At 41.9% G+C, this 19,990-nt stretch overlaps 1 protein-coding gene across 3 annotated transcripts in view; it reads left to right on the plus strand.

Moving 5' to 3' along the window:
• The first annotated feature begins 9,485 nt into the window (after positions 1-9,485).
• Positions 9,486-19,990, plus strand: part of GPM6B (glycoprotein M6B) — a 30,856-nt gene continuing 20,351 nt past the window's right edge. For 2 of the 3 annotated variants that reach the window (XM_009071348.1, XM_009071349.1), the window contains exons 1-2: positions 9,486-9,546; positions 16,912-17,031. In XM_009071348.1, the coding sequence (XP_009069596.1) occupies positions 9,486-9,546; positions 16,912-17,031 (181 nt within the window). The remainder of the gene's footprint in view (positions 9,547-16,911; positions 17,032-19,990) is intronic. The other variant, XM_009071350.1, reaches the window with a different exon arrangement.

A 19,990-nucleotide genomic window follows, 5' to 3' on the forward strand; every position in this document is an offset into this window, starting at 1 on the left:
ATTTGTTTTATTGTGGAGTGTTTGAGATTAAGTGAACTTGAGGTTCTGATAATGTTGCTATGATATTTGCTTGGAAACAGTTTAAAATGGCAACGAAAATTTAGTTATAGTTGTTTGTTTGGCTCTATAAACCTGCAGTGTACTAATGGCAAATTAAACTAGGAAAATGGGTTTTTGATTGCGTTTGCAATCTGGCAATGTTCTCTTTGCAGTTAGAAGTATGTGCTACCCTCGAACACACAATTAGTTTCTGAGGACCATAGCTGGAATTAAGTGCTGAGAAATACTTTTAAAGCTGTGGGTGGTCTTCAGTTTTTTCCTTGTACCAATACACTTGTGAACAGGCAAATTGGGCTGGTTGATTTTGTCTGGGAATGAGAAGCTGTGATCTTTTTCTGCAACCTATGGGCAAGACTCTGATCTGCAATGAGAGAAGCTCTGCCTGATATTGAGCAACATGTTTTGGTTGCCTCTAGGGCAGTGAGCACACACTTGATCCTGTAAAGTTTTTTTGATACAGAGACACAATTCCTCCTGCAGACCAAAGAAAGAACCTTAGCCAGGGCTTTGGGTGTTGTTTCTGCCTTGTGCTTTTCTCATTGTTTTAATTGTAAAAAATTTTTTCAGTATATCCATCCCTTCTCCCTTTCCCAGGTTCCTTAGCTCCTTTCATTTCCTCTCCAAATGGTGCAGAAAGCTGGAGCAGATGATTGTACTTCAGGAATAAGTGGTGATGATGGATACAAAAGATACATCTGTAGTACTATTGAGATCAAAAATGCCTGGTGCCATTTTGAATAACGCTTGCAAGGGTCTCCAGAGGAAACACATGACGATAATGCTTAGTGTTTACACTTGGGAAGCTCTGAGTGCAAGAGAAATTGTTACAAATGTGCTGAAACCCAGAGAGCAGAAATAAAATGGGATGGGAATGATACAAGGAACAGATGAAGAAAAGTAGATGCTGAAAGACTTTCATTCTGACTCATGACAAAGTGGAGAGATGATGCCTTTCAGCTGTTTAAAACAAGTGAATGTCATGTTTGGAAAGAAACAGAGAAACGGGGATGTAACAAGGCAGTGTTGGGGTGGGATTGCTCAAAAGAGGGTCTGGGTGGTTTTCAGGCAGTGGGACTGGAGTCCGTTTCAGAGGCTGGGATCCTGCTCCTTCTGGAGAAGCCACTGCTTCTGCATTGACTGTGTCGGGGGCCTGGCCATTGTGCAAGCCCTTCTTTGTGCCAAGCCTCAAAACCTGCCGGGCCACAGAATGGCTCTTCCCGCAAAACAACTGAAAGGCTCCAAGCTCGAGACACTTAGAAAATTAGGCGAGACAAAGTGTTGGAAATGTATACTCTAGGGAATAATCCTGCCCTGGCAAGGGATTTTACTTGACAGCCTATGTGGGAATCGAGGCTGAAAGCTGCTACTTTGTCCTTAACTCACCCTATAGCACTTTTGTCTTGAAGCTTGCTTTGTATGCAGGATCACCCACTGCTGAGGTTCAGCAAAAATCGAAGCATGACATGATCCAGACGGAGCTCCAACCACACTTGTTGTTGTCAGGTTAAGTCATTCCCTGTTTATAAAGGTAGAGGGTGGGTTTTTTTCTTAATTGTGCTGAACCCCCTGAGCGCACACTTAACTTTTTATGGGAGCAAGTGAAAGACCTGTTAAACACTTGAGCGGCTGTTGTTTGTTGTTCAGCGGCGGCACTCTCAAAGGCTGCGCGAGGCACGGAAAGAACCGCTACTTTATACATGACTGGGATCCCAATTGCTGTAGCTAGAAAGAGGGGATTGGAAAAGCTAGGCTAGTCGAAGTTGCCTGGCACATATTTACTTGATGAGTTAATTGGACACCCTCAAAGTGGGACTTGTTAATGTCCTGCTGCTTTCCTAATGAGGATATCTGCTCTTGCACAGAATACAATGATTAATTGGGGACCCTTTCGTTAGTTCCTTAACTGAGGATTTTATGACTAGTGTCTTGTGTGTGAACAGAAACTATATTTGCAATTCAACAGGCAGTCTGAGGCTGCATGACAGAACTGGTTCAGGATCTTTCCCAAAGTACAGTTTAATTACGCTGGAATGGGAATTTTCTGTACCAGGGAAACTGCCACAGACATGGTGACTTACAAGATGCTGAAGCTTCAAACAATAAATTTCAGTACCTCATACCAATCATTATTTTGATGCTTTCTTTTACATCAACATTTTGACTGTCGAATTAGGTGGTCTTTTCAAAATGTTGACACACTGCCCAATAATCTATGAGTGGGCCTACGAGCGACGTATGGCTGAGCCTTGGACTGATGGGGCCAGCCTTTCAGCCTGGGAGACCGAGGTGAGCAGGTCAGAGTGCCTTAGAAATGGTGCTCTCACCCTGTGGTTTAGCTCTGCTGCAAACTCCAGTCTGATGCTGGGTAACTTGGTTCCTGGCCCTGAAATACTGAGTTGGAGGAGTCTGTAGCACTGGGATGGTTATGTATTCACTGTCAACCTAATACCTATGGCATAACTCTGTACATTCATTTGCGTTCCTCATAGTGGTTCCAGTGATGCTCACATGGTTTTCTGCTCAATAAAAATATGTATAGTCATATGCATTTTCTTCATGTACATATGTATACACACACACACATGTTTTCTGCATATGTATACACACACACATACTTACATCTATTATTTATGTGTGGAATCCTTCATGACATTCATGAGGATTCTTCATTCCTGTCTCTCCCCATGTGTACCCCCAGTGTGAGTGCCCCTGGTTCTTTTTGGGGAGCTGTAGGATTTTGCACTTCTTTATATTTCCCAGCTCTTTTTCCACGCTTTGTGAAAAGACTGGACTGAGGCCAAGACTGAAGAACAAAACGAGCACTGAATAGATGAGAGATTGTAGGTGGGATGCTGAAGTCTATGTGAAGAGTGGGAGGGCAATTTTGAAAATCAGAACTGGATGTAAAGTTAACACAGGATTGTCTGATTAAATCTGACTTTGTGGAGCAAAAGAATAAGTTTGTGTCAAGGCTGAACTCAGTAAAGTTTATTTATCAATAGATAGAGAAAAAAATTCAACAGGTAACATCCCAATGCCCGTCCTGTCTCAAACTCCCATGTGTTTCGAGACAAAGCAGCTGTATTAGCAGGAGTATATTATAATGATACCACTGCTGCCTTCTGAATCTCAGGCAGAAATAGCTCTTCTACAAGTACAAGAGGCACTTCTACTTAAGTGCTAGCAAGTGCGACATAAATATCTAGGATGCTATTTCAGTATGTCCAAGTATTTAGAAACAATAGTTAGTCTTCCGAGATGGCAGTAGGCTTTGGCAACAGATTTGGAGAAGAGGGTTCACAGCAAAAGCTAAGCATGTTGGATTTTCTTCAAGGTGCAGAATTAAGGGAACAAAGACACAAGATAAGCATATAATTTTCCTGTTGCACTGAGAGGCAGAGGCATGACAGCTGAGAATCTCCTTGTGGTTGAGAAGGTGCAGAGGGAGCAAAATAAAAGGGGGTTGTGTGTGCCAAAATCAAGAACCTAGCCCTTAAAACACTGGAGTACTGTTGAAGGGCTTCATATGTTAGTTATGTATGTGAGGAGCTTGCCACTGCTGAAGCAAAAAGTGCATGTAGGATTGGATAACTCAAAGCCTTGTTTTGCTGCCTAATTGTAAATTTAAAGCATTTGAAACTTGCTACACATTACACTTGTAAAAAACTATACGTGTTGCCCTAAAATTGTTGAGCTGGAGTAGAAGCTGAAGACAGCCATTGGGGCTGGAGCCATGAACAGTACTTGCTTAATGAAAGCTCTTTCTATGGGAGATGCTAGGAAGTCTTTGCTTTTGTTTTCTATATTTCCGTGCGCTTTCAGCTGTAGTCTAAATAGGCTCTAGTTTGTCAGCATATTTCTTTCTGGCTTGCCAAGAGTGTGGTGCTACTCTGGGCAGCCTTGCAGGAGAGGGTGCAAAAGGTGATGTTGCTTCCAGTTTAGTTTCAAATGTAGCCTATTTTGTTTTCATTTTTATTGCCTGTCCTCAGAAGTCTTTGGTATGCTTGAGATTCTTGAGTTCTGTGTGTCAGAGTTCTGAATTACTTTCCTCAAGATTCTTTTTTAACTACAAGTTTCTTACACCCAGGAAAATGTTACTAAAGTCTGTAGTTAGGTTAGATAAATAAAATCTAGCTCTTTTTTTTAATATTTCCTTCTGTGCTGTTGGCTGCCTTTCATAAGCAGAAATGGAGCTCCCTGCTTAAGAACACATCAACTTTTGCTTTCGTTTTGACTTTGATTATAGCTCTTCAGGCTTTTTCCTTTGGTAGCCTTCACATCTCTGCCATTTGTGTTGCCTTTGAGACTAGGACTTGATGAGACTTAGCTACTGGAAAAACTGTACAGAACCATCTATTCACTTTCTAAGGGACTTTTTTTCTCCCCTGCATGTTCCAGCTTAAGGTTAGCCATCCGTGTATGTTCTGGATCTGGACTGTTTACTGCCTTTGATTCTCACCAGTGGCTGTGACTATAGTGGACTAAAGCACTGGTTCAGCTGGAAACTAGCAGGCTGGACAGAGAAATGCGTGAAACCCAACAACTGAATGACATCTACTTTGTCTGCCTGCTTGCCACCAGGCATTTAGTTTGACAGCAGTTGTTGCTGTCTTCACATGGCTTAATAAAGCCAAAGGAGATCACAGCACTGGCAGCTTCATTATTAAGGAGATCACAGCACTGGCAGCTTCACACTGTTGAGGTTTCTTACTCTCCTGGACTTATCTGCATTGGTTAACTCAGTGATTTTCTTTGGTTGCGTCTTGGACTTACCTGCATCGGTTAACTCAGTGATTTTCTTTGGTTGCAAAGATAACCACTATCCATGGTTAAGCCTTTACTTTTCCTCTTTCTTACAGAAATCTGACAGAGACCCCTAAGTGCAGTGCATACACATGTTTTGTAGTAGTCTATATTGTGGTAAAAGTGCAGGGGTTTTCCACTGTTATTTGTTAATTAATTTTGGATGTCATTTTCCTAAGAATTTATTATGTCTGAAAAAAACAGAACCCATTTTTTTCAGAGTAATTTCCAGGTATATGACTGCTGCACAGATGAAAACTTGTTGTCATGCTTTGATTTTGTCCACATGGAAAATTTGCCTGCCTTGGCATAAGCATTTGGACTGGGTTTTATACTCAAGTCTTTGGTAGCAGGTCTGAACATGAGCAATTACATTGCACCAAGTGGCTGCATGTGTGTTTGTTCTTCCTCTTAAATATTTTTCCGTATTTCAAAAAAAAAAGAAGACAAAAGTTAGTATTTTACAAGTCATCTTTAAAATTAGCTGTTTGGAATACATGTCAGTCTTGTTTGAGGGACAGTCTCTGTATTTTAACTTCTGAGTCTTGGATCTCATAGGCAAGTCTCAAATTGCTCTTCAAGTATGTGAGAACACTCTTTATTACAGCTCTGTGAAGCCTTTGTAGAAATGGCAAGTGTGTATTCATCTCCTGAAAGCTTGTGAAGAATTTGCTGTAGCTTATGATAGAGCTTCTCAGCCTTCAGGAATGTAAACTAGATTCAGTGGCATTAAAGATAGATGTTCAGAAGGAACTGGCACATGAACAGAATTGGGTTTTAAATATCTTGTTTAACTTCTACAATTGTGCTATTTTAATTGACTGAGCAAAATGATTAATTTTTTAAAAAAAAACCCTAGATAGAAGATTTAAACCTGCTTTTTTTTAAAAAAAAACTGCTTTGCAGTGAATGCAACTTGGTCTGCAGTGCCTTCACATACTTTCCTTCACTGCTTTCCATCCTGAGGTTTGGCAGTAGGCTCAGAGCTGTGCTCTAGCAGCAGGAACCCTTGCTGCTCAGCCCCTCTCCACATTTTCACTTTTATTTTGGTCTGCAAAAAAAAAAAATGCTGGGCCAAATTCCTGAAATGTAACTAGCTGCTTTCCCTGGTTGCTGGTTATCTAAATCAGCCTGGTCAGTACAGCAGGTTTTTGTGAATACCAGTCTTTACAGATTTATTTTGCAATTCTGCCTTTGTGGCTTAGTCTTTTGCTGTGTTGTCATAGCATAAACTTGATGTCTCCCAGTCTCATCACATATTATGCAAAGGATGTATCTGATGAGGGAGGGAACATTGGATGAGACAACTTGCTGGCTGAGATTACTGCTCGAAGCACAAGATCTGCACCCATGTTAGCACTGGAGGAAGTAGCATGTAGTTTGTTTTATCTGCATGTTTATCAATGATGGCATAGAAGTTTGAAAATTAAGAAATTACTTAGGATGATAAGTGCATAAGACTTTTCATACATTACAGCAATCTGGAAAGTAGTAAGAAGGGAAGGGGGAGAACTTTACACTCATGTATTGCTGAAGCATTTAGAGGATGATTTATTAGGTAGAATTAATGCTTTTGAATATGTGGGTTTGATGGTTTTTAAAGTCTTCAGTTCAAGCTCTTGTGAACTTGATCCTGGTATTGTGCACTGATTTCTTTATTGCTTGTTTGGGGAAAGGGCTGTCCTGGAAGACAGTAGGGGAATTAGTCTCCCAGCCTGTTAGTTTTGTGTTTGTGAAGCATCAGGTCTGAAGTCCTGAGCCTGCCTAACAAATTCTGCTTGAGCAGGTAAGTGCTTTTTGAAGGAGTAGGTCTCACTGATGTAGAGTGGAGGGCTTCATTTGTGGGTTTCCTTCAGGGACAATCTTTAACCAAAGGTTCTGTTTAAAGAAAGGAAATTCCAGATTATGTTTGTATTTTCTGTGTATTTATACTGATACATGCATTGATATTATACCACTTGAATTAGGCTATGAACAGGCCTTTGGTAACTTGGGGTAGTGAGAAGTAGGTCTCACTGATGTAGAGTGGAGGGCTTCATTTGTGGGTTTCCTTCAGGGACAATCTTTAACCAAAGGTTCTGTTTAAAGAAAGGAAATTCCAGATTATGTTTGTATTTTCTGTGTATTTATACTGATACATGCATTGATATTATACCACTTGAATTAGGCTATGAACAGGCCTTTGGTAACTTGGGGTAGTGAGAAGACAGGTTTCAACCTTTTAAAGTTTTAGACCTTCCAGTCTAAGTAAGGAAAGATCATTAAGAGACAGAGATCTAGATTGTGACAGCAGTGAGCTGAAGAACCAACTGCACAATGAGAAGTTCCAAGAAGAGAGTTTTAGTGTCAGAAGCAATCAACTGTTTTGACCAATGACTAAAATTTGTGTGACTTTCAGTAAGTAGGGTGTGTTTGCTATGGATTTACAATCTTACTGATGTTAAGTGGGGAAAAAAGCACTCTTTGTAGAACATTTTCTTTGTATAATCATTATCCCAGATGTAAAGAAGATGCCTTCCTTTCTTAACTGTGGGATTTGAACAACTTTTAGTAATGGTTAAAGGCATGTAGCAAACATATCACCTAAGTTTTCACCTTCCCTCCTTGAGGGAGTGTGTTTGCAGTGCATGGTCTTGCTGAGGAGGGATTTCAATATGTGTATGGATTGCTGTGTGGGCAATGGAGAAGGAGTTTGGAGAAATATGCCTTGCACCTGGGTTGAGGTCTCTGCTGGGGCTGCTGATTAGATTCCCTTCGTGAACTTAAACCATTGTCTCACACTGCTTTCTGAGGATGCTTCATCTCCTCTATGAATTAACTTCATCCTGCTTATAGAATGGTCTGCTGAGGCGGGAGCTTCAACTGCAGACTTTCCTGGACTCTAAGGAAGCATTTTAGGCAAATTCTTGATGCTGAGTTTTGATGCTGTGATATAAAACCTTAGGATAAGTCCAAGACCTCTTGGCATCTGGGCTGATGCATATGTCTGAGCAGTAATGCCCAAAGTAACTGATGATGGCTGTGGTGAGGGAAGAGGGTTTTGTGCACTAATTTATTGCAAAAGGAAAGGAATTTTAAAGGTTGGGTCTGAGGTTCTTCTGCTTTTCACTAGGCATCTATAGAAATAAAAATGCACAGCAAAATTGTGGGTGTAAGTAACTTCAGCCAGAAGAGGCTGAATTGCAGCTACGAATCTTTGGACTGCTTCCCTCTTCCCACTCTCCTGGTTGAATTTGTTATAGGGAGCATACAGCATGTAGGTTTTACCATCCCCAGCATTTGCTGAATCTGCTAGGCATCTTTGCAGGCTGCAGAGCTGGCTGCAGTGGCTGGACCACAAAGACCATTACTCCCTGGTAGCTCCATCACCATGCACACACAACCTTTGGGCACGTCTGCCCTGTGCAGTGTGTTGCACTGTGAGGCATTGAGACAAGCAAAGTGATAGGCAAGGTTAATTAGCCTCAGTACAGTACAGGCTTAAATGTGTCAGTTGTCTTGGGGTTCAGGAGGGGAATAAAACCCCTACATGGTGTTGCTCTGCTCTGTGGCTCCCCAGCACGGGGCTGGGGACACATGAAGTCACCTCATGCGATGCAATATTGACATGTCTTAGGGTTTGTTGATCCCAGAGCCAGGTTAGTACAGCTTGTCAGATTGTGCCACAGTCTGTCTGGATTTAGGGGAGAGATCAAACGTGCTGAACAGCAACTCTGCTCTCACTTCCAAGCATGGCTTTAGGTCTCTAGTGGCAGAGCTCCTTTTAAAACCCAAGCTGTGTTTTCTTAAAGATTTTATCCTTTAAAGTGTTGCACGTGCAATTTAGGTCACTTGATCTTGCTTCCTTTCTGCTTGCTTCGATATTTTTTTGCTTTTTTTTTCCGTTGTGCTTGCTAGTCAGAGAAAGAATTTCAATTTTCCCTTACATACATATATGCCCACTTTTGCTTTGATGCTTCTCTCACAGTCTTTTGCTATGGGTGAGCGGAACTTACTCGGCAAAGAAAGCAAACAGAGAGAACAGACCCATCACCTCCCGCCCCTTGAAAGTGCAGAGGGCATGTGGAATAAATCAAAATGCACAGCATAATAACAAGGTCCCATGGGAAAGGGAGCCTTGTGATTGTGTGCGGGCGTGCACTCCCCTTCGAGACGCGGCCGGGGGCTCACCCCACCGCAGCCGGGGGCTCCTTTCTTTCTCGCTCGCATCTCCCCTCCCGATGTCCCCGATCCATTCACCACCCAGAGAATTGATTAACATTTGTTGGGAGCCTTGGGAGCCGGGGCGAGAGGGGGAGAGCAGAGGGCTCGACGCTGGTGCCCACAGCGTGGCACAGCAAGGCAGGGTTGGGCGCAGGATGGCTATTTTATAGCTGGGGACCGTGGTGACGTATAGCTGAGCGCTCGCTGGCACAGCTCCTCGTGGACCAGTCAGCAGAGCGAAATTGAAGCTGACAAGACTTTTCTGGCATTTTGGAAAGGACTGTAATCTACTGTAGGGGAGAACAGAGCCGCTCAATCACCGCCGCTGTAAATAGGAGACGGAAGGGAGTGAGAAAGGAGGCGAAGAGAAAAAGTGCTTGCTGGGGGGGGAGGGGGGGGCGGCATTTTTGGTGGATGGTATGAAGCCAGCCATGGAAACTGCAGCGGAGGAAAATGCAGAACAAAGCCAAGAGAAAAAAGGTACCCAGGGGTCTAACAATAGCCTGTTTAAATCTTTTCATTCAGGGGGCTTAAAGAGGTTTAGGCCAGTTTTGTCACTTTTTCAAATAGCTCTTAAACAATCATTACTGCATCTTCGAGCTTTCAGCCGTCCTTTCCTGCATGGCTTGACAACAAATTAATAGAGCAGCAATCTTTCTGTCTGCGTCTGTATTTGCTCTGATTCTGTCCTAACCCTACCCAAAATGATGCTTGCAAAAGAAGTCTTGTTATTGCTGCATCTTTGACGGATTTTGGTACATTTGGTTTAGGGAGGTAGCGTGTGCCTGTGTGTTTGCATGTTGTTTTCAGAGCCATAATCTGGTGTTTTCATCGAGACTAGACATGTACCAAGGCTTTGCAATGCAGTGTGGGAGACCTAGGTTATAACAACATATAATAGATTATAATGTCGCACAGCCTTCGCGTAGTGAGCTTGATGCCAAAGGCTACTCTTATTTTTAAATTCCTTTTCTACGGTGTCATCTGGCAAATTTCGCTTTTGTAGTGATATGCCTGCACTATGATAATGGGGAACAATGCAATGAGTTTTGCAACGTTGGATTTCAGGATGTGTTAATCACTGAAAACTGCTGCTTAATGAACAACTCCATGGTAGTAGTTTTGCAGTAGGGAGATGGCAAAGCAGAAGGAAGTCCTTCATCCATCCCAGGCTTACAGGTGATTCTGTTTGGTCTGGAGTGCTGAACTTCAGAGGGGAAATTCAACTAGCAAAGGATGTTTTGTTTCTGTGTTGTGTAATTGATGTCAAATAAATGTTCCTCTTCAGTGTAGCAGACTACTGTATCATAGCAGTACCTTTTTTTGGCTAGATAATACTGTAGTAGCAAAATTATTTAAATTTCCACTGCCTTTTCACATGAGTCATAGTATACTTTTTAACCTGTTGTGTATCATTTATAAACACTCTAAGTATCTCATAGGCATAAGCAGCTGATACACAGCTAAGACATTTCCCCAAGTAGAATTTTTTCATTGATTGTTAAACAGTTCAGATATGAACATGATGAATCCCTGTACTGTCCAGTACCAGATTCTGTTTTCCTCCTTTGAATCTGATTCCTCCTACACACTTTGTATAAATTCAAAATGAGCTTCAGTTTCAAGTAAATGAAATTTGTCAAGTGATTAGACATAGTACTACATAATCCCTTAGGGATTTCACAAAAGGAGGTCCACTGATGAGAGATTAAACTCTGAAAGCCATTAGTGTATGTGAACAACAACCCACCTCTCTGCAGATTTTGAGTAATTAATGTACAAAATGTCCTGAATAGCTTGACTATAAAACCACCTTGAACCAATAGATCATTCTTCAAAAATGACAGCAATTTTTTTTCTCTGAGTTTCTGATGGGACTCATGTTACAATAAACACCAAAGAAAGTTATCTGTATGCATTAGCAGCTGTGCAAAACGAAATGTGTTGCTGAATGTGTTTATGATGAGTTGATGGTTTCCCTTGTGTTTTGGCAAGGATGAAAGCACAACATGTAGAACAGTAAATCTGCTACCAAGTCAAGGTGGTTGATCTGTTGCCTTCATCAGATGCAAGCAGGGGAACCTCCTATCTTAATTTTGCCACCATTTCTCAGTTTTTTCTGTGATAATTTTATACTTTGGATTCATTAAATAGGTATGTGTATGTAACACTTCAAGGCTTTGTTCTTGCCAGTTCTCTAATTTCTGAGAGTAACACATGGTCTCTCACATTATGCTCTTTATTTCTATTCACTTAAATTCCCAATATGTTTCACAGCAAATTAAAATGCAGAAGGCTGAATCAGTGCTACTCCTAGTTTCAATAGCAAATAAATAGCCCAGATCTCTCTGCAAAGTTGCTGCCATGAAGTGCTCATGTAGGAGACATACTTGGTTTTGAGGGGATGATTTTCCAAAGTGCCAAGTCTGTCAAGCCCAATCAGGTTTTTAGATGGGCTCAGTGGGCATCAGGTACCTCTGAAATGGCAAGGTTTTTCACAAGGGCTCTTTCACCAGCAGCTCCATAGAAGAAAATGAGTTTTTTCTCTGTGTGAAGAAATTTGCAGGAAAATGGTGCTGCTTCATTTTGGTGTAAAAACCAGAAGCTGACCCCTTAAAAAAATATGTCCATTTATTGTCTGGACTGGATCTCTTACTTGTTCTGCCTTACATGCTTGCCAGGATTGCAACATTTGCTTCTTCTATTAGGATCTCACCTAGGCTTGGTGTAATGGTCATCCTTTATGGGATGCCCTAGATCCAGTGATTGCAAGGCAACTGCCACAGCTTGAAGCAGTTGAAGAGCTATCACAAAGTCTTTTCATTCTTTCTTCCAGAAGTGAATTGCAAAGGCCAAGGAGATAAACCACCATCTGATGGGGTTTGGGAGATGTTGCTGTTGCTATTGCAAACACTGAGCAAGGGAAGATCCTTAGCTTTCTGCTTTGGGTATTCAAGTTCACACTCAGTATGTTATGCACTGCTGTGTTCTGGGGAAAGTACCTGCATTTAGCTAATAGCAAATTGTACTTTTACAGCTAAAAGGTTTTTTCCCTTTGCCAGAATTTTAAACTGCAGATTTCTGGTTTGTGTTTTTAATGCAAGAACCTTCTCAATGATGTACTGCAATTTTGTGGAAGAAATACTTGGAGGAAGTTGGGCTAGGACTGCATGCTGTCTGTGTACAGAGCTCCCTGTACCTGGGAGAACACTGGAGAGCAATGCTGCCAGAGCACTTGGGATGAGCAGTGAGGTCTGTTTTCAGTCTGAACCCCTAATACAGTCATATCTGAGCATTGGTGCCACATAGGTACTGGGTTTTGTTTCTTTCCCATCTGTAGCAAATCTGGATGTCCAGCTACTCTGGATTGCAGTGTAGCTGAGATAATTTGCAAAAGCTAATGTGCTTTATGAGTAATTATTGGTTGATAAAGGAAAGTGATTGCACTTACTTAGATTTTTAAAATTGCTAAATTGTATATGAATTCCAGTTCTATATTTTAATGATTTTCATGAATCCCCTGCCTGATTCAGGCGGTGATACTACCCAGCTGATGGATTCAGTGTTTATCCAACGTTTGTTTCTCTGCACCCGGATGAGTGGCTGCTGCCCCAGTTTTTTTAATTGGAAATGGAACAACCCCCATGTTGATGGAGATAAGAAATAAGTCAGCTTTGTGCTGTGTATCAGCAGCCCTTATCAGAGGAGAACACCATGGAAGCTGAAGCAAAATGTTTAGCAGATACTTTACAGGGCTGCAGGACAGATTGGATGCATTTTAAAGATGAAGGTTTACAAATTATTACAAATGACAGGGTTTATCTTGAAGGCATTAAATTAAATCAAAACGTGAGGACTGGGCAGGCAGGTTTACTGAGGTGGAATAAATAAGAAAAACGAAATGCCGTTTTGCATCAGCAGTGAAGGACATAGATCCTGATACACATTAACAGGGACAAGAAGTTTCCCTTTTCATTTAACTATGAGAAATACTACCAAGTTGCAAAATAAAAAAAAAATAAAAGAAAATAGAACCCAACTGTGGATGACCATGGTGAATTCACCAATTGCACATGGGGTGGAAGAAAGTCATTGTACTGCAGTGTACTTTCCTTATATAAATATATATGATGTTCAAATTGCCTATGCTGTGTTGGGGAATAATGAAGACCAGTCTGAGCAGCTGTGCCAAAGGTTCCTTTTAATTGGCTCTTCCCTACTAATGTGCTCTTGATGAAAGAAGACCTCATGCTCAGTAATGGCTGTGAGCTTTATTATTTGCATTGTATATAAAGCAATGTTTCTACTTTCAAGCTCTAAATAGACCAGTATATGCTGGTCAAAAATAGAAAGAAAATAATTCTCTTACACTATTGCACACAGTTGTACATTTGTGCGTAAATGAAGCTGTAAAGTGTAGCATGAGAAAGGAATGAATTGTTGTGCAGTTTATTTCACTTGTAGCGAAGTTATTTTTACACAGATTATGACATTTTATTGCATCATAGAAGTATTTTTCAATACAGCAAATGGAAAAAAAGTCTTTATATATATATGTATATATCTGTTATGGTCATTAACCAAAATTTCAAATGTACCCCTGTAGTGTTAGGCTTACACAATTATATCAGAGCTGTCAAGCCATTCAAAGATTTTTAATATGCTGTATGTTTTTCCCCATCTAAGCAGTTTATTGGTGTTTCAGATCCCCTGAAAACAATAACTGCTCAAAGTATAAGTCCCTGAAGAATAGACTGTAGGAAGAGAGGTCCAGCCCAGGGAGAATCTGGGACACGCGATATTCTGGGGATAATAATTTGGCAGGCTTAGTGATTTAGGTTTTAATGAATAGGATTTGGTTTCTAAAGGGGGGGGGGGGGGAAAGGAGAATGCACTCATACGGGTCTGAATGACCTCATGAAAGCAGAAAACCTAGACATATGTGCCATGGGATGTGGTAACGGGGGGTGGGGGAAACCCAGATGGCACTGTACGTGCACAATGGACTCTGCAGCAGTGGCAAAGGGGCTAAAGAGGGGAGTGAAGAAAGGTGGGGGTGTCCCCTTCAGTTACTCTGACCCTTCCCCATTTTCTGGGCATCCTCGTTCCTAATGCAGTGTTAATCACCAGATCATAAATGACCAAGTGACAGCCCTCTCTTTGCTCCCATGGACTGCTTCAGTTTGTTTCCTCTAAAGCTGTATGCTAAAGGCAGCAAGCATGAGGAGGTTGGGCACTGGGAATTTTTTTATAGGCATGCAAGATGATTCATCCCAATGAATATTGAACACCACAGTCGCCATCCGTGTGCCTGCGTGGTGTGACATGAAAACGTTGTCAGTTCTGTAGCTTCTGTGTCTGTGCAGGATTGAGTACAACCTGGTTCAGACAGGAGGACTCGAGCTGCAGGAGCTGGGCTGTGCATGGAGGGTATTGTAGCCTAGACCAGGGAATACAATTAGTACAGTTAGTTCTTCAAAAGGCAAAAGATAAAGAAGCCTTTTAAACCTTTTTTCCTTTCCTAACTATTCAGGGTACAGAGTTAAATTCCAATTGATAGGTACTGTGTGCAGTAGATGTTGTGCCACTGAAGCCTGTGGGGCTTTTGACCTGGTGGTAATTTCACATGAGCAGGCCTGGATAGGTCTTAGAAAACTCACCGAAAGATACTCTTCAGCCTCAGAGGTCATGCCAGGCAGGCAGTAAAGGCTACCAAAGAGCCATTGCTAAGTGGCTTTTTGTAGAGGAGTGGAAAACCTGCGATTCCTTATGGAGTTTGAACTGCCTCCTGATGAAAGGCACCCTGTTACTGCAGAACCAGAAATTGCTAATTGAAGAAACCCAGCGTCTTAGCATATCTTCGTTTACAGAAATGATGCTACAAAGTTTACATGCTGTCTCTGTGTTTCAGGGTTTGATGTTTGTACCACAGCAGACAGTGGTGACTTCAGTGTTCCCCCAGGCTAAGGGAGAAAGGCAGCTGCCTCCTCTGCTGCTGCTCTGAGCAAGTGCTTTTTGTAGCCACTGCAGGAGAAATCTTGAACTGTGGGTTCCAGCCTGGTAGGATAAAATCCTTCTGGTGCCAACAGTTTGGTTCAGATGCTGCTGCAGTGCAAATGAACTCTTTTCTTCCTGGCAGTCTTTGCAGCTGGTTTTTTGGGGTTTTTTTGGTTGTTTTTTTTAAAAAATCTGAATCTGTTACCAGTGTCCAGTAAGTAGCTTCAGGAGAGCAGGGAGCAGACATTTGGGAGGCAGAGGAGAGGAGGTATGCAGTACTAGCAAAGAATCCTGTTGCTTTCCATTTTGCATTCAATTCAATTATTATGGCATTCCTTCTGATCTCATAAACAGGATTGGTCCTCTGTAAGCAGAAGGAGATTATATCATCCTTAGTATGTACTGTCATTTGGGAACAATACTTTCAACACATTTTGAATTTTGTTATGTTTATAAGATGTGGAATTTGTCTTTTTAAAAGGAAGAGTAAGCCATACAAGATGGAATACTGTCTTCTGTGAAGGATTTGTTAGCTGATACTTGCTTGCTGGTTTAGTGTGAGATGCAGAGGGGAGAGTTACCAAGCCATGAAGTATCCTTCAGAGAGGCATTAATATTGTTTGCATCCCAAATCCAAAAGACTGTTTTAGTATTGGAGTTCATTTGCTGATAGAGGAGATGAACAAATTCTTGTTTCAAATCTCTAGATCCAGCATTTGGATTCAGGGCCAAGATTTTTTTCTCTTCTTGACATATGCAAATGTAGCTGTGCCAAAATCCTCATTGCATGAGCAGCAAAACCACATGAAAGAGGGACCAGGTCCAGGACCTTCCAAGCCCCTCACAGGCGAGAAATGTATGGCATTTCTCCTCCCTCTGCCCCCTGAAATTCGTCTCTAATCTAGTCTGCCATAGGTAGAGTTTTCATTATCATAACCTTTAGTTCCTCCACATGCCCAAATGCTGCTGAATTGGATGTAAATTTGGCTAGGGATGATAGTTACTTTCTCATTTAGCTACCGCAGAGGGGAACTCCAGTGCATTTTCAGTAAAGATCTGTTGGTCTTAACCCTGACAGCCTTGACAAGGCTATAGCAGTGCCAGCAGGGGACACATAGGTTCAAAAGTGGTTTGATGTTGTTTTACCAGTGGCCTCTTTCAGGGGCTCTGAAACCCTGTGCCAATGAGTGTGCAGTGAGTGTGTGAGTGGGTGAGGTGCATTACTGCATGTGGGTCTTGTTGCTGGGCTTCATTTATCCTCTGAGAAGATGAGGAGAAGCATATCTGCTTTTCTTCATTGTGAACCTGGAACAAGTCTGTTTTAACACGCTTGGTCCAGATTTTTGGTCTTGAGCAGAGCCTATGTGAAAGAAAGCTAACAATTTCTATTTTTTTAATGTAAAAAAGTAATGGAGCGAACCTTTGTGTTTGCCCTACCTTTACATATAACAATAACCTCTTTTTTGACAGATTTATAGTCTTTTTGAAAAACAGGTAATGTGGTTTCCAATGAATTTGTCTTCCTTTACTTCTGGAGCAGAGCTTTTTGCAATGGACAGAGAGGGAGACATGAGAGTGGGTGGGGGGAAGGAATAGAGAAGTCCTTCCTTTTGTGTTTTAACTCAAATCTTAGGTGCAGTTTTAGCTATTCAACCTTTCTTAACACCTGTGTGAGCATTGCCATGTTGATCGTCCCTCCTAATCCCTCCCTTGGTCTGTAAGGTTATGTTGATTCAGTTCTGAAACTACAGCTGTTTTTCTGGGCTCTTGTTTTTAAAGTTAAATGACTGAAAGTACTGAACTAAAACTTGCTGGTGACACTGACTTTTTACCACCTAAAATTGGCAGTGATCACCAGACCAGAAATGGAAATTGGCAGGTACCACTGGATGTACAGGAGTTCAAGGCCACACCGGTACCATCATGTGCCAGCATTGAGAGGCAATATTAGTCCTTTGGGGATTCAAGGTAAATAAAGGGCTGGGTGAAAGGGAAGTGGAGAGTTCAGAAATGGTAGTAGCATAAACCTAATGCTTTGCACTAGTCCTAACAATTTAAAATAAACATTCTTCTATTTTTCTTGTTTTGTTTGTTAAGGCTGTAAGGAATCTACTTCCTTTTGTATGAATACTTGACATAAATTTAAATTTGGTTGTTAATGCCTGAAAAGACAATACTGTGTGGTGAGGGACAGCTTCCTTTTAACTGTGCTGCCCAATTGCTCCAAAACTGTTTACAGATGAGATGGCATAGTATGGGGATTTATGCAGATGAATCTCTCAGACTCATCAGCCACAAATGCAGAAATTACACTAAAGCAGTGACAGCACATCTGACTTACTGGTGTCCTACAATATACTTCCTAGACAATATTCCATGGTTTTGTTTGCATTTTCCCTTGCTAGAAGCACTAAGTGCATATTTCAGTGTCTAAAGGAGGATTTCAGCTGAAGCTTTAAACATGGTTTGGTGATTCCACATACCTGTCCTTTTGATATCTGGCTTGAGACCTCACAAAGATCCTATTTTATTTTCCTGAAACTTCATTTTAATAGTCTCTGGGGGAAATTAGCTTTGAAGCATCTCAGGAAGGCACCTGAAATCAAGCCTACAATTGATTGCATTGGAAAATTCCAGTCTGACTGAGGGGGTTAGCACAGTGAGGGATATATATGCTCAGAGATAGCATTTGCAGCTAGTTCTATCCAGCAATCCTCTTCTCTTTACGGAGCTGATTGAAGCCTGCTTGACAGCTTGTTTGCTGGAGGTGCCTGCCTCCGCATCAGAGACTTTAATAGCAATTGCACCACAGCTTGCTGCCTCATCCTTCCCCTTTCCATTATATTTTTGCACATTTGTTCTTTAGGATTCAAATGTTTATGTATTTCAAATGGCTTTTTTTCCCCCCAAAGTACTTAGGTTGCAAATTATGATCTCCATCTTCAGTATCAATATTCATTTTGACCATATTTTATGACAAATTACCTGCGTGACAGACTTAGGGCTGCCAGAAGGTATTTCCATGCTTCTGATCAGTGCGTGTGGGATGTTTTATGTATGGAAGAAATGCTTCAGGAAGGAGCTATAGATTATGAACACTGCCTTCCTGGGCTGTGGGGGACATGGAAGGAGCAGGCTAGATGCCTGGTTATCAGGGTCTTGTGCCCCTTCAGCTGTCTCCAGTGATGAGACACGTCCGTATGTGCTGGCACAGATGAGCCAGGACGCAGGGGAGATGCACAGCCTTCTGTTGAAGCAGCTGGGAGTCTGGCACCTAAAATGGTGCTAGAACTCTTGTTTAGGCAACTGAACCCTGTTCGGTCTGCCTTGGGAATCTTGCTGAAATAATATACAGGTAAATGTGGTGCCTGTCATGGAGGAGTTGAAGATGAACATGTTCATGCTGATGGGATAAAAAAAACCAAAAAAAACAACACCAACGAAGCCCAGAAGTGTCAGTTCAAGGAAAGGTTCTTTGAATGACTGAACTTAAAGAAATTCAAAGGCTTTTAGGCAGCAATGAAACTGCTCTGAACAGGTCTTGGGTAAAACCAACCTGCCAATGATGGATTAGCCACCATGAAAATATTGATCCTTTGCTCCTTTCCCTTAGATTGGAGGGAAGATGTCACTTCAGTCCCAACTCAAGTCCCCACTGTAACATGCCTCCCTTCAGTACTGGCTTACAGCTCCCTGTGCTGGGTGGCATTGGCTGCTGTGCTGAGATAACCTCTCTGTTCCTCTGACAAGCCACATTATTTCTCGAGTGCCCTTGTAATATGTATGATTCTACTTTACCTCCTCTGTCAGTGTCCAGATGAACATCACTATGAGAGCACCTCTGTGGCAGTCCTCATTGCATCGACCTCTTCTCCCAGGATCTCTATGTACAACATGATCTGCCTTCCCCAATTTGAGCTTGAATCCAGCACTTGAGCAACAAGGGAAGAGTCAGTGTGGGAGATTCACTGCAGTGCTGGAGCCAAGACATCCTCAGAACACCTGCAAGCTTAATGAGCCTTTCAAAATGCCTAAAACAACTATTTTTCCCAGGAAGCAAAGTACCATCTTTTTCTTTAGAAAGAGAAACTTTGCAATGGTTGTTTAACATGAGCTTAGCTGTAGGCACTCTTCCAGGCTGGGTGGGCGTTGTTTGCTTTATAGGAATCTTTTTTTTTTTTTTTTGTAACTTACTTCCCCCAGATGCTGGGAGGTGTTTCAGCTGCTTTGTGAGTGCATAAGGACATGTGAATGTGGAGTATCTCACTGAAACAGCCTGCTCCCTTACTGAAGCAAGCTTAAATTTTGGAAATGGTGTTCTGGGGACTCAGCTGTGGAAATACCTACAGGAAAGCTTTTGCAGGGCAAAGGGGTCCTGCAGTGATGGGTCAGGTTTCTTACCACTCTTTTTGTTCCATAGTTGGGTAAACTCATAGTTAGGTAAATGTCTGGGAAGATCTTTGCATCTTCAGTTATCTCTTAAATGGAGAATTAACCTTTTGAATCTGCCAGGCTGGAGTGCATACACACACACACGCAGGTTTTGGCCCTCTGCTCTAGGGAGAGATAGGTTTTGTTTCTGTTTGCTTCTTTGTAGCTAGGGAGGAGTCAACTGGGGCAGCGATAGCGGTGGCTGAAATCCAGTGTGGCAAAAGTCTTGCTCTCCTGCTGAGTGCTGAAGGCTGATGGAGAGTGAGGTGAGTTACAGCTGGCAGAAAGGTGGAGCTAAGACTCTCAACTCCAGTCTTCCAGTCCAGGTAAGATATTCACCTTTGATTAAAGTCAGCTTTAACACTCATGTCAGCCATGTTACAGGTGGATCTGGAGGATGGTTGGATCAAGGAAACCCAAATGTCCTTACAGATTATCACAGAACTGTTTAAGCCATCCATGGGACTGAAATGCTTAGGTGTTTTTGTACTTTCCC

This window comes from Acanthisitta chloris, unplaced genomic scaffold, assembly GCF_000695815.1.
Source record: "Acanthisitta chloris isolate BGI_N310 unplaced genomic scaffold, ASM69581v1 scaffold13263, whole genome shotgun sequence".
Classification (NCBI taxonomy): Eukaryota; Metazoa; Chordata; class Aves; order Passeriformes; family Acanthisittidae; genus Acanthisitta; species Acanthisitta chloris.